General features: G+C 38.4%; 1 protein-coding gene across 1 annotated transcript in view; it reads right to left on the reverse strand.

Moving 5' to 3' along the window:
• The window catches only part of CWC27 (CWC27 spliceosome associated cyclophilin), a 111,790-nt gene that overhangs the window by 31,413 nt on the left and 67,464 nt on the right, over positions 1 to 12,913 (reverse strand). The window contains exon 11 of the mRNA XM_031608221.2: positions 3,870 to 3,967. Coding sequence (XP_031464081.2) covers positions 3,870 to 3,967 — 98 coding nt within the window. The remainder of the gene's footprint in view (positions 1 to 3,869; positions 3,968 to 12,913) is intronic.

Consider the following 12,913-nt stretch of genomic DNA (forward strand, 5'->3'; position numbering starts at 1 on the left):
AATCTGCACCTTCTTCAAAATTGATACTTCAGAACTTAAATGTTTTAACAGGCGTTAGAGAAAAAATGTAAACATTTGGTTAAGGTGTCAAAGGCAAATTCCAGAGAACTGCTTTCAGCTCCCTACAAACCATAATGAAAATGAAAGTTTTATTTAAATGCGGACAGACTCACCTTATTTTTGTCTATGGCTACTTCCAGGTATAATGCTGAAACTCATGAAAGACAGGAAAACTCTGGCTACTTCAATATTGGTCAATAACACTATGAAATAGGAGCAAATTATTTGCTAATGTCCTGATCATCTCACTGTGAACTTTGGGGCTCTTTTATTTTTGGCTACTGGTTGAAACTCAGCAGGTGCATTCCTGGAACACATCTTTTAATGTGGCATCATCCAAAAACACACATCTGGTTTGCAGTAAAAACACTAATGAAGATGTATGTCATATTTAATATTCTTATTAAATTTTCACCTCTCCAGAGAATTAAAATTTCTCTTTCTGCAAGAAGCTTCGTCTTTTACCTTGGACTTGCCTGTCAACTGTACTTACTCTTTCCATACTGAGAAAAGATTGATAGGCATGTGAATGACAACTGAAGAACGATTTTTAAAAAGCAGTAGGTAGAAACAATAGTGAAAATAAAACATTTTAAATTCCTTTTCTCTAAGACCAAATAAAGCATGTTTAACGAGTCCTTCACATTTATTTTTTTAGTGTGCATTTTTCAGTGGCAGATTCTCTATTATCAGAAAAAAAATTCATTCTTTCAATCATATGGTGAATTTTATTTCTCTGTGTTAAGTCTTCCTCAAAAAGTGAAACCATTAGGATAGCAACTTTCTCTGATAACAGATAAAATAACTCAGGAGAATACAAAAATAAGGTAAGTGGAGAGAAAGCAAAAATCAAAGACAGTAATACCTTACTGCAGACATATAAATGTTTATTTTAACTGCATAACTTAAAGACTCAGAGATGGTAAATACAATACTTTCTGTAATGCTTCCATAAAGCTATCATCACTGGTAACAAGATGCTTAGTTTCTCTTTCCCCTCAAAACCTTCCTCCAGGCACATTTTATTTTTCTCTTGATTTATTGTTAAGCTGTGCTTCACAGAATATTGAAGAAGAGAACATATAAGCCCATCCCAACCAAAACACAGTATCAGACTTTTCTAAGCCAATCTAAAGAAATATTTGCCTAATCTGCAGCTGGGAAGTTCCACTCTGTAGGTCACCTATTCCAGAAGTTTTCTCTAATGTTTAACCCAAACCTCTTTAGCTTTAATTGAAGCTTACTACCTCTTGTCCCCTCCACAGATATTATGCAGAACAACCTTCTCTCCATGGTAGTCTTCAATACTTTTGAAGTTCTTTAATATAAATCGACTTGGGATGTCATCCCTGCTCTAAACTGAATAACCACTGTTCCTAAAATCTTCAAATGTTATGCTTGCCACAACAACTGTTGTTGCTCTGCTTTGTGAACTTTCAAGAAGTCTCTCACCATTTTTTTCAAAGGGAATTTGCTCAAATCTGAGCAAAATACTCAGGCTGAAAACCCACTCAAGTTGAACAGACAACTGTCTCGCATACAAACATGCCACTTTGTATGTATTTTACAGCATGTTTTAACCTTTTTCTGTACCATGGCCTTCTATTTCTTCGATTTTAAGCTATCTAAATGCCACTGATGTGCCCTGAATTTACTATCACAGAATTACAGAATGGCCAAGGTTGGCAGGGACCTCAAGGATCACGTATCTCCAACCCACCTGTCATGCAGGGCCACCAACCTCCCCACTTAATACTAGACCAGGCTGCCCAGGGCCCCATCCAATCTGGCCTTAAACACCTCTAGGGACGGGGCATCCTTTCTTCATATCACTAGTCATCTGATTATTGGGATACTTGTCTTCCAGTTTGATTACAGTTATCTTAAAGCATTTTATTAAAGTTTTGTTAATGTCTCTGGGAGTGCTTTAGCCAGCCCCTCAATAAGCTTCAGTGAATTCCAACAAGTTTGAACAATTTTAATGCACCTAATAAGTAGTCTCTGGTTTATTTGTTCTGTACTTGAATGTTTCCCTTATGTCACAGATCCTCTGTACTATATAAACAAAATTGACTGCTACAGACTGAATTAAGCATTCAAGCTTATTTCCTTTCTGTCTAGAAAAAACGTCTTCTTGCTCATTCTTCTCCTCTTACTGCATTTTCATTAATCATTTTGCCCATCAACATTTGCATCTAATTTAACATCTTTTTAATTTCATCTTCCATTTTGGAATGTGTTTATTTTCAGAATTTTTAGTTAGATATCCCAATAACTTGGTGAATAGTTTCTTTCCTGCCATATATATTTCGTAACAGTGGAGTAGACCACTTCTGCTCAAAAAGGGAAACCAATATTATTTTTACCATTAGCTGCTACATAAAGTTTTTCAGTCGGTTTATATCCTGCCTGCAATTTACTTCAAAGAAACTTAAAAAAAACTAATACATGAAGCTTCCTTTCCTTTCCCCCAGCATCTTGTCCTAAAAATAAAAGTTATCTTTTCAAATCGTACCATAGTTTTATCTGTTGTTGATGTCCAAGTATTAATTTAGTCTATCAGTATGTAAGTGGATTTCCTCCAATTATTCTTCATAAGTCCTCTGACATAACTGGCACCCAACAGGGCTATGTTTAAGCAATGGTATTACAACTGCCATACAAGGCATGCTTCTGTTTCATTTATCATATATGCACATAAGGATTATTCTTTTTCTATTCTACTTTTCCACTTCTTTTTCACGTGTCCAGTGACTGCATTTGCTGTCTTGCCAAGGAAAGCTTATATTCAGTTGGTGACTAAGTATGATTTCTAGAGTCTTCTTAGGGCCACTACTTTCTACAATATGATGACATATTACATATACAAGCTCCAGATACTGATTTTTTTTAATTTTCCAGGCTGATTATTGATCAAGCTCAGCTGTTGTTCAAGAGAATTTATGACAATATCTAACAATTATGTTACACTTTCTACCACTTTTCTAAATTGTGTATAATCTGGCAATGTTACTGTAAATGATTTTTTATATTTTCTTTCAGATTTTTTATGCTGTTGAGAGATGAATGAAGATTGCAACCCAGAAATGTATCTAGCAACTCCAGAGTGCCAAGAAGCCTGAATTTTTTTTCAGTTCAGCTAATAATATCTGACATCTTTATGCACTAAAAATTCACCTTACCTATTACATACTTGAAAGTTTGTGTACATTTATTAAGAAACAGAATGTAATTTTTTTTCTGCCACAAAAGTGTGCGTCCAAAGATCCATCTCCCTTTGCTAAAGTTTTTGAAGGATAATCTTGAAACTGTCCTCTAGATTCTAAGTTCAACTGATATCATTGAGAAGAAGTGCAGAATCTTAAAGTCAGTAGCTCTGAGTTCAGTGTTTAGCATATGCATTTAAGTGCCTTTCCATTTGAACAGTCAAGAAAACTTTCCACTTTGGAAGAGATCAGAACAGGTATGTGCCCTTAAGAATTTAACTCATTATTTGAAATAACTGTATTTCAAATTCAAAAGCTTGCCCAAATTCACATACATAGCTACAGAACATTTGAAAGTATAAATGCTACCTGTACAATTTATTTATGTACTGGTATCCTTTTGTTACTACCACTCCCCATTCTCATTGAAAACTAATTTTCTGGAAAAAAAAAAAACAACACCAAACACCATCTATTTTGACAATATATTGTCCACATTTATGCAAATGAATGCATTTATGAAAATGAATCTACTGAAGAAACTTAAAGCTGTGATGTTAATTGGAGATCCAAACAATATCTGCTATAGCTTCCTTTTCTTACCTTCCTTTTCTTTGGGTTTTAAAGTTTGCACTTCTTTTTTCTGCTTTGCTTCCAAAAGTTCACGTTTCAGCTGTCGTGCTTCTTTCCGTAGCTCCTCACTGGAAGGGGAAAAATATTTACAAGAATTTAATCTTCTGGGAATGTAAAGCCACTCAGGAGAAGCGGAATCAAAGTTAATGGGCAGTAAATCTCTGATATAAACGAAGGGAATGTACTGACTCACTCATGCTAGGAACATGGCTTAAGAATCAATTAGAACCAAAGAAAGCTTGTATTTTCATTAGAAAAGACAACAAAAGGACATAACAGATGACTTATTTTAAGAGCCCTTTAGAAATATGTCAAGGACATGAATAATAAAACAAAGAACTCCCACTTGTATTTTTAATTTAATATTGTAATTTTTAACTATAAGAACCACAAAAAGAATTTGAAACAGAAGCAGTGCCAAATCAATTTTACATGTATTATAAAGTTCAGTTTATGGAAGTAACAAATGCCAGCATTCTTGATTTCTTACATGGACAGATAATGTAGCTGTGATGTGATTAAGATTAGATCTATTTAAGGATAAATTATTACATATGAAAATTAACTTAATTTTAAAATTTTATGACAACAAACAGGAGGTAACAGCAGAAAAAAAATATGCAAGTCAGTGTGCCAATATCAAGTGAAATATCTTTCTCTGGCATCCTGGTTTGTATCAGGAATGGTGTGGTGCGCAGGAGTAGGGAAGTAATCCTGCCCCTGTACTGAGCATTGGTGAGGCCTCACCTTGAGTACTGTGTTCAGTTTTGGGCACCTCAGAACAGAATGGACATTGAGGTGCTGGAGCAGGTCCAAAGAAGGGCAACAAGGCATGTGAAGGGCTTGGAGATTATGCCCTATGAGGAGCAAATGAAGGAACTGGGGCTGTTTAGTCTGGGGTAGAAGAGGCTGAGAGGAGACTTTATTGCTCTCTTCTAATATCTGAAAGGTGACGGCAGAGACAGTGGAGTTGGTCTCTTCTCACTGGTGATAGGTGACAGGATGAGGGGAAATGGCCTCAAGTTGCGCCAGGGTAAGTTTAGGTTGGATATCAGGAAACACTTCTTTACAGAAAGGGTTGTTAAGCACTGCAATAGGCTCCCCAGAGAGGTGGTTGAGTCACCATCCCTGGGTGTGCTTAAAAACCATTTGAATGTAGTGCTCAGGGACATGATTTAGCAGAGGGTTGTTAGGGTAGCATGGTTAGGTTGTGGTTGGACTTGAAGATCTTGGAGGTCCTTCCCAACCCGAGCAATTCTACGTTTCTTCACAGAATCACAAAAAAGATAAGGAGGGACTGCTGAAGATCATTCATTCCAACTCCCCTCTGCAAGCATGGCCAGTCACAGCAGGTTGCTCAAGGCACTGTCCAGTCTGTATTTCGGAGTCCAAAGACACAGTCTCCATAACCTCTCTTGGCAACCTTTTGCACTGATGAATCATCCTCAGTATGAGAAAGCTTTTCCATACGTTAAAATTCAATTTCTTAAATTTCATTCTGCATTCATACACTACACTAGTATGAAAGCACCAATAACTACTTCCAGTTTTTTTGGTGTTAGAATCTGTATTTTCCACTTTTTCCAAAACTTAAGTTCCTATTTATTTTGTACGTGCCTGGGAACCACATGATTTTCTTCTTGAAGTTCCTTAAGTACACTGCTAGGTACAATTAAAACTATTCTCTCTCCCTCCTCCTCTTCAAAGAAACTGAATTCTTTGCCACTCAGCAAGAGGTGGTTACAAATGGCACTTAGAGTAACGTGGACCAGCATATCAAAAGGTTTTCTTTAAGAGGGACACACTTAGAAGTTCTAAGTTATATTAAAGTAACGTGGAAGAAGAATGAACTATTCTTTAAGAATTATTCATTCTTCGCATCTCCCTTTTATTTTTCCACTGGAAGGAGATCTTTGTACAGAACATAGATGTGCCTAATTCCTTTAGAGTCTAATTATAAAGTGATTTTACAAGATCCTTTTATTGTCAGTAGTAGATAGATAGTAAGTTGATAAAAGACTATGATACTTGGCTCTGGAACTCTAAACTCCTAGATTCTAAACTACGTAACCTCCTAGGCTCACCTTAGGCTCACCAACGTTAGGCAGGGGAGAGAGGCAATTCAAAAAGCCTTCATGGTAATGAGGAAACCACAAGAACTGATTAACTGAAAAGCCAAGCTACACTCAGAAGACAAACTTATTGGAAGAGAATTGGAAATAACTGTTTAACAGAAGAACATGAAATTGATGACGTAAGGCAGAATCCACATGGGGGCCCACAAATTGGTCTGTACATCCCTTCATATTTTAACAATTGGCCTTTGCAAGCAGTAAATTTGCACTCATGTTTCATGTAAATTAGCTTTTGTTGGTATGTGGCTGCACTGTTGCCTCTTGTCTGTGAAAAGCTTACGTCACTGCTTTCCTGGTCCTGCTGTTATGCAACAGAATCTCCTGTTGCTCTTACTTTCCTTTCCCCTTTTGCTAGTTTGGAAGCTTTCCTCTCTCTCTCAACAGAGCCTTCCAATATCCTCCTCTGCTTACTTATTCCCATTTTGAAGGTCCCAAACACACAAATGGAAACCAAACAAGTAACACAAAACTGAATTTTCTCTTTGAGAAGTGTATTACCAGTATTGTGTACAAAACAACAAATCATTTCCTTTCTAAATTTTGTTTTTTGAAACCAGAAGTGTAGCTCATTCTTAAAATCTTTTATCTCCACATTCTGTGAAGATCTCTTAGGTGAAACTGTTTAAGTACCAAGCTGGATTCTGGCTTGGAAATACTACTTCTAAAAACAGACCAAATTTCCTATACACAGTTCAGCTTTATAGCTTTTGAATGCAAAGTATATTGTAGAATAAATTAATGCCACAGTTTTCCAAATAAAGACTAGCATTAGCTTATTTGTAAACAACAGCTTTTAACTTTTTATCTGAAATTGTCAGCCTGCTCATTTTTCTACAATTACTACAATCTCTTGATTATATAACCCTTAGTAACCTTTCCTGATTGAACATCCTAAAAGATAATAACTGTTCAAAAACATTACCAATAAGCTTACACTATTCCAGTGCCAAGCATAATTATCATCAGCTAGCTCAACCATATATTCCACCTAGAAGATCAAGATAAAACAGCTATGTATATGTGTATTTGTCTATATATGCCTATATGCATATAACAAATTGTATACTGTATGTTTCTGAGAAGAATTACAGACAATATTCTTTTTCTGCCAAGATCTAGGCAAGTTAGCTCCAGGAAGCACTATGAGAAAACAAAACCAAAAACTACTTACTGAAGTAAAAAACTACAATGGAACAACAATATCAAAAGAATTGTTCATTTTTCTTATTTATATCAAAATTATTTGTAATCAGAATGTTTATTCTGCAGAAGAAAAAGCCAGACAATCAGTTTCAGAAGAAAATGCCTAACTCCAGGGTTTTTAGATGCATCTGTTTGACTCATGGAATCTCCACGATATAGAAGCCACAAGACACTGGCTGTTTTCAGGTTCATCTCTTTCTGCATTTTAAATATAAAATGCATAGTGAAACTATCAGATTTCCTGGTAAACTATCTGAATGAATGTTCAACCAACAGCTCTGCACTGTTATCTACTACTCTGATTTCTTTTCAGCAAATGAAATAATTTGAATTTCTTCACATTCTTTTTAAAGAAAAGGATGTTCTCATCACTTTTAGTAGCTCCTGTTTGCTATATATCTCCCTGCAATATGTCTACAATCCTTCTGAACACTGGCCTCAGAATTAAATATGATGGGTTCAAACACTCCAGTAAAGCATTGCTGATTGCATACTTGGTGCCTTTGTTTTGATTCACATAGAATACAAGGTCATCACTGCACTGAGTACTCTAATTCTTGCAATGACTATAAACCCATTTCTTATCCACTTCTTTCCAAAATGTTCTTCAGCCATTGTATAACACTGCAGGTACAACCTACACTCCTGATTTGCAATTGTATAATCTATTATTTATTAGTAATTTAAGTTTTTCTTGTAGCATTCTGACTAAATGCTATTTAATTCAAATTATTTTTAATAGTCATTCCACAAGCAAGCAAGAATGCCAGTGTGTTTATAAACAAATGCTTGGATCTACCTGTACTATAAGCAATAGTTATAAACTCTTCTTATAAATCAAAAATGTCATCTCTTCAAACCTGTAACATCCTCTCACTTCAGTTTTTCTAAGAGGCAACACAGTTATCTCCTTAGGCTCACCAATGATAGGCAGGGGAGAGAGGCAATTCCAAAAGCCTTCATGGTAACTGATTACAGAACTGATTACAACTTCACTAGCCATCTTCTTTGCTTTTGAGTATAACAAAAAAAGCAATCTGTTACATCTAGTTAGGAAAGAAGAGAGGATAAATTACGTATGTTCATTTCTTGGTATTGTACCTTTTGCCACATTTAGACTGTGATGGCAGTCCTACAGTTCTTTGTAATTTCCTGTTTTTCACTAGAAATTAACATTAGTAAAGCAGAAAACATTCAGCTTTCACTGAAGTCTTTGACTAGTTAATTAGGCTTGTTTTCTACAAGTAATTCAGTTAAAAAGATGTAGCCCCTTGTCAGTGGATGTGAACTTTTTACCGTCCTCACATTATGCATACTGCACATTCCACATACAGACCATAAATATTTATGAATATTTTTTTTATATAATGGTTTTTGCCATCTTTATGGTTGGCTGAAGATAAGCCAGCAATGTGCCCAGGTGGTCAAGAAGGCCACTGGTGATTCAGTTACAGATGGTGTTAGAGAGCTCCTTCTCCATCTGGACTATCACAAGTCCATGGGACCATGGGCTCCATCTTAAGGTGCTGAGGGAGCTGGTGGGGGTGATTGCTGAGCTGCTCTAGGCCATCTTTTATCTGGAGAGGTCCCAGAAGATTCGAAGCTTGCTGATGTGACTCCTATCTACAAGAAGGGCTGTAAGGAGGATCCGGGGAACTACAGGCCTGTCAGTGTGAAGTCTGTACCAGGGAAAGTAATGGAGCAAATCATCTTGGGTGAGATCACAAAACATGTGTGTCGCACCCGGGGATCAGGCCCAGCCAGCATGGGTTCATGAATGGCAGGTCGTGCTTGACCAACCTCATCTCCTTCTATGACTGGGTGACCGGACTAGTAGACGAGGGAAAGGCTGTTGATGTAGTCTACCTAGACTTCAGCAAAGTCTTTGACATGGTCTCTCACAGTATTCTGGGAAAACTGGCTGCCCTAGCCTGGATAGGTATACACTTCTTTAGGTAAGGAACTGGCTAGAGGGCTGTGCCCAGCGGGTAGCTGTTAATGGAGCTAAGTCCAGCTGGTGACCAGTTTCAAGTGGTGTACCCCAGGGGTCGGTACTGGAGCCCATCTTGTTTAGTATCTTTACTGATGACCTAGATGAGGGGATTGAGTGTACCCCTCAGTAAGTTTGCAGATGACACCAAGTTGGGAAGTAGTGTTGATCTGCCTGAGGGAAGAAAGGTCCTTCAGAGGGATCTAGATAAGCTGGGCTGAGGTAAATAGGATGAGGCAAGACCAAATGCTGGGTTCTGCACTTCAGCCACAATAGCCCCATGCAGCACTATAGGCTTGGGGATGAGTGGCTGGACGATTGTGAAGAGGAAAGGGACCTGGGGGTGTTGGTTGATGCTCGGCTGAACATGAGCAGACAGTGTGCCCAGGTGGCCAAGAGGGCCAACAGCATCCTTGCCTGCATTAGAAATAGCGTGGCCAGCAGGAGCAGGGAACTAATCCCCCTGTACTCAGCTCTGGTGAGGCTGCATCTTGAGTACTATGTTCAGTTGTGGGCCCCTTCACCACAAAAAAGACACCAAGGCCCTGGAATTTGTACAGAAAAGGGCAATGAAACTGGTGAGGGGTCTGGAACACTGAGGGAGTTGGGATTGTTTAATCTGGAGAAGAGGAGGCTCAGGGGAGACCTCATTGCACTCTACAACTTCCTGAAGGGAGGTTGTGATGAGGAGGGGTTTGGCCTCTTCTCTCAGGTGACAAACAGGACCTGAGGAAATGGCCGCAAGCTGTACCAGGGAAGGTTTAAGTTAGATGTAAGGAAGAACTTTTTCTCTCAGAGAGTGGTCAGGCACTGGAATGGCTGCACAGGGAGGTGGTGGAGTCGCCGTCCCTGGCAGTGTTCAAGAGACGTCTGGATGAGGAGTTACGAGATATGGTTTAAAGACTTGTGGTAGCAATGGTAATGGGACAACGGTTGGACTAGATCATCTTGCAAATTGTTTCCAATCTTGCAATTCTATGATTTTATATGATTCTATGATTCTATCTGAAAGGAGGCCATTGCAAGGTGGGTGTCAGTCTCTCTTCTCAGATGACAAGTCATAAGACACAAGGAAACAGCCTGGAACTACACCAGAGGCAGTTTAGATTGGGTACCAAGAAGAATTTCTCCATGGAAAGAGTGGTCAAGAATTGGAACAGGCTGCCCGGAGAAGTGGTGGAGTCCTCATCCCTGGAGGTATATACAAAACATTTGGACGTGGCATGTAGGAACATGATTTAATGATGAGATTCAGATTGATGGGTCAGATTGTTGGTTAGATTTTATGATCTTGAAGATCTTTTCCTACTTCAATGATTCTATGATTCTGTACAGCAGATGACTCAATATATATAGTCTGTCAAGAGTTTTTTTTTTCCCTTTCTTTTTAATCTAAGTTGTTGAAAAGATGCCTGTTCACTTGCTTCAAGCCTCATGGTAATTTCATCAACATTTTAGTGACTCTTGCTTCTGGTTGGTGTTGGTGTTCTAATTTGAAGCATTCTTTGCTATATTCCTTTTCTTTTTAATTGATTTCATATTCCTTTTAAACCAGAATATTTCCTTCCCATTGTGACTTTATTCTACATCCACGTTGGGCATCCCTGAACAATTCTTATGTTTTGATAACTCTTCATTCTGTCTTTAATTTTCCAACTTAGTTATATAAACTAAATGAAATTAAATCCTGAATAATATTTGACTGCTAATCTCTAAGCCACCAGCAAAGTAGAACAATGTATCTCAAACAATTCAGTTCACATTAAGAAGTACCTACACGATTCATCTGCAGTTTTATGTGCTGCATGGCAAAGCGGGCATGTGTATGCAGAAATACTGGCCAGGAAAATCTTTCAATGTTCCCCAATTTTCTATAATCCCCAAAATGAAAAGATTATTTCCACTGATTGTTTCAATATATAAACTGCATGATTTTCTTGCCTCCTAACCTAATATAGTTTCAGAAATTCACGTCACAAATCATAGAAAGTAAGAAAAGCCTAGCAGTTTGAAGTCATCCATATGGCTGCACAGGCTCTGTGCATAATCTGATGGAGATTGCTTGATCTCCTCTAATCCTTGCACTGAATTTGAAAGAAAGCAGATTTTGGCAGATCAAGATTCCATCCTCATAAAAAGAAAGAGGAAGAAGACTGAAAACCAGACTAAAGGTTAATAACATAACTCTTACCTTCTGTAACAAAAGATCTGCTTTCTAGTGGTAAACAAACACTTGTTATACTGCGTACTTAGCTTAAGTGCTGTAAGCAACCCTAATGCTAACCCTAACCACAGTGCAGCAGAGGCTGAGGCGCGGAGGAGGCACAGCCCATGGATACCTCTGCAAGAGCAGCGCCAGGACGGAGCTGCAGCCCATGGGGGCATCCCACAGTGGGGCAGGAGGGCTGGAGCAGCTGCCACCTGTGGGACTGTGCTGGAGCAGCTCCTGAAGGTGGGCCCAATGGGACAGAGCCATGTGGAGAAGTGCCTGGAGAGCTGCTGTCGTGGGGAACCCACACAGCATCAGCTGGGGCAGGACGGCATCCCACAGGATGGACCCACGTGGAGCAGGGCACAGTGGCCAGGGGGAGCAGCAGACTGGAAGTGTTACCGCGTGACTGCAGTCCCAGTCCCTGTTTCACAGCATGCATTTGGCTCTCAGCATTCAAATCTGTTAGCAGCAGGCAATAAATTACAATAATCTCCCTTACACTGAGTTTGTTTTGCATGTGACATTATTTTATGAGTCATCTCCTCATGAAACTTTTTTTTCATCCCATATTCTCCCCGTTCTCTAGAGGAGATGGAGTATGGGAGTGACCTGGTGGTGCTATGCAGCCAAACAGTGTAAAAGCACCATGCAGACTCTCATAGGATGTAAAGTGGCACAGTCCTTTATCAAAATGTGATTTAGTGAAAAGATGCATGTACTCAACATTATATTGGTAATGACAAAGCCCAAAAGATGTTAAAACTCATCTGATACCTATATATCAATCACAAGAATACCTCAGGACTTAGCCTTCCAGGCACTCTCCAGTTACCCAAGCTCCAGTATAAACTCCTCTGCGATGCAGAGTAGTTACTACTCTTCCTTTAAATTCCACTTAAGCCCCGAGGGAGGCCCAAATTGCTTGGGATTAGTCTAACATACAGTCATTCCCTGATCTTGGTATAAACAGCATCAAATAAGCTGATTTTCCTTCACAACTCAAGTACTTAGCTGATGCCAAAAAAAATACAAGCAGCCTTCATAGACAGAGGATTCACTCCGGTAAATGTGAATTTATAATGGAGAAAATACTCAGTCATTGAATAACTGAAGAATATTCCCCAACACTGGACGTGGTGTTTTTCTAACAGGCGTGCTTTAGTTGAAGCAAGAATTAATCTTTGGAAGTAATGTTTTCTATAATAACCAGTATTAGTTTAAATGATCATTTTTGATGGTGCGGCATGTTATTTCCTTTCCTCTTTTTACGGTATTATAATCACATTATTAACATTATTAAGGCCATTTCTTCTCATTTCTTTGTGCTAGCTTTTCATTCAGAAGTGGCAGAGGACTACTACTACTAACTGGCTATACTTAAAGTGGTAGAATTATTTACTAAGTTTACGTGAAGTAAACATTATCAGAGAATAAAAAGAAACACATTAATTTTATAAAGTCATTTTAAAACTAT

The sequence above is a fragment of the Phasianus colchicus genome, chromosome Z, assembly GCF_987193195.1.
Source record: "Phasianus colchicus chromosome Z, bPhaCol1.hap1.1, whole genome shotgun sequence".
Classification (NCBI taxonomy): Eukaryota; Metazoa; Chordata; class Aves; order Galliformes; family Phasianidae; genus Phasianus; species Phasianus colchicus.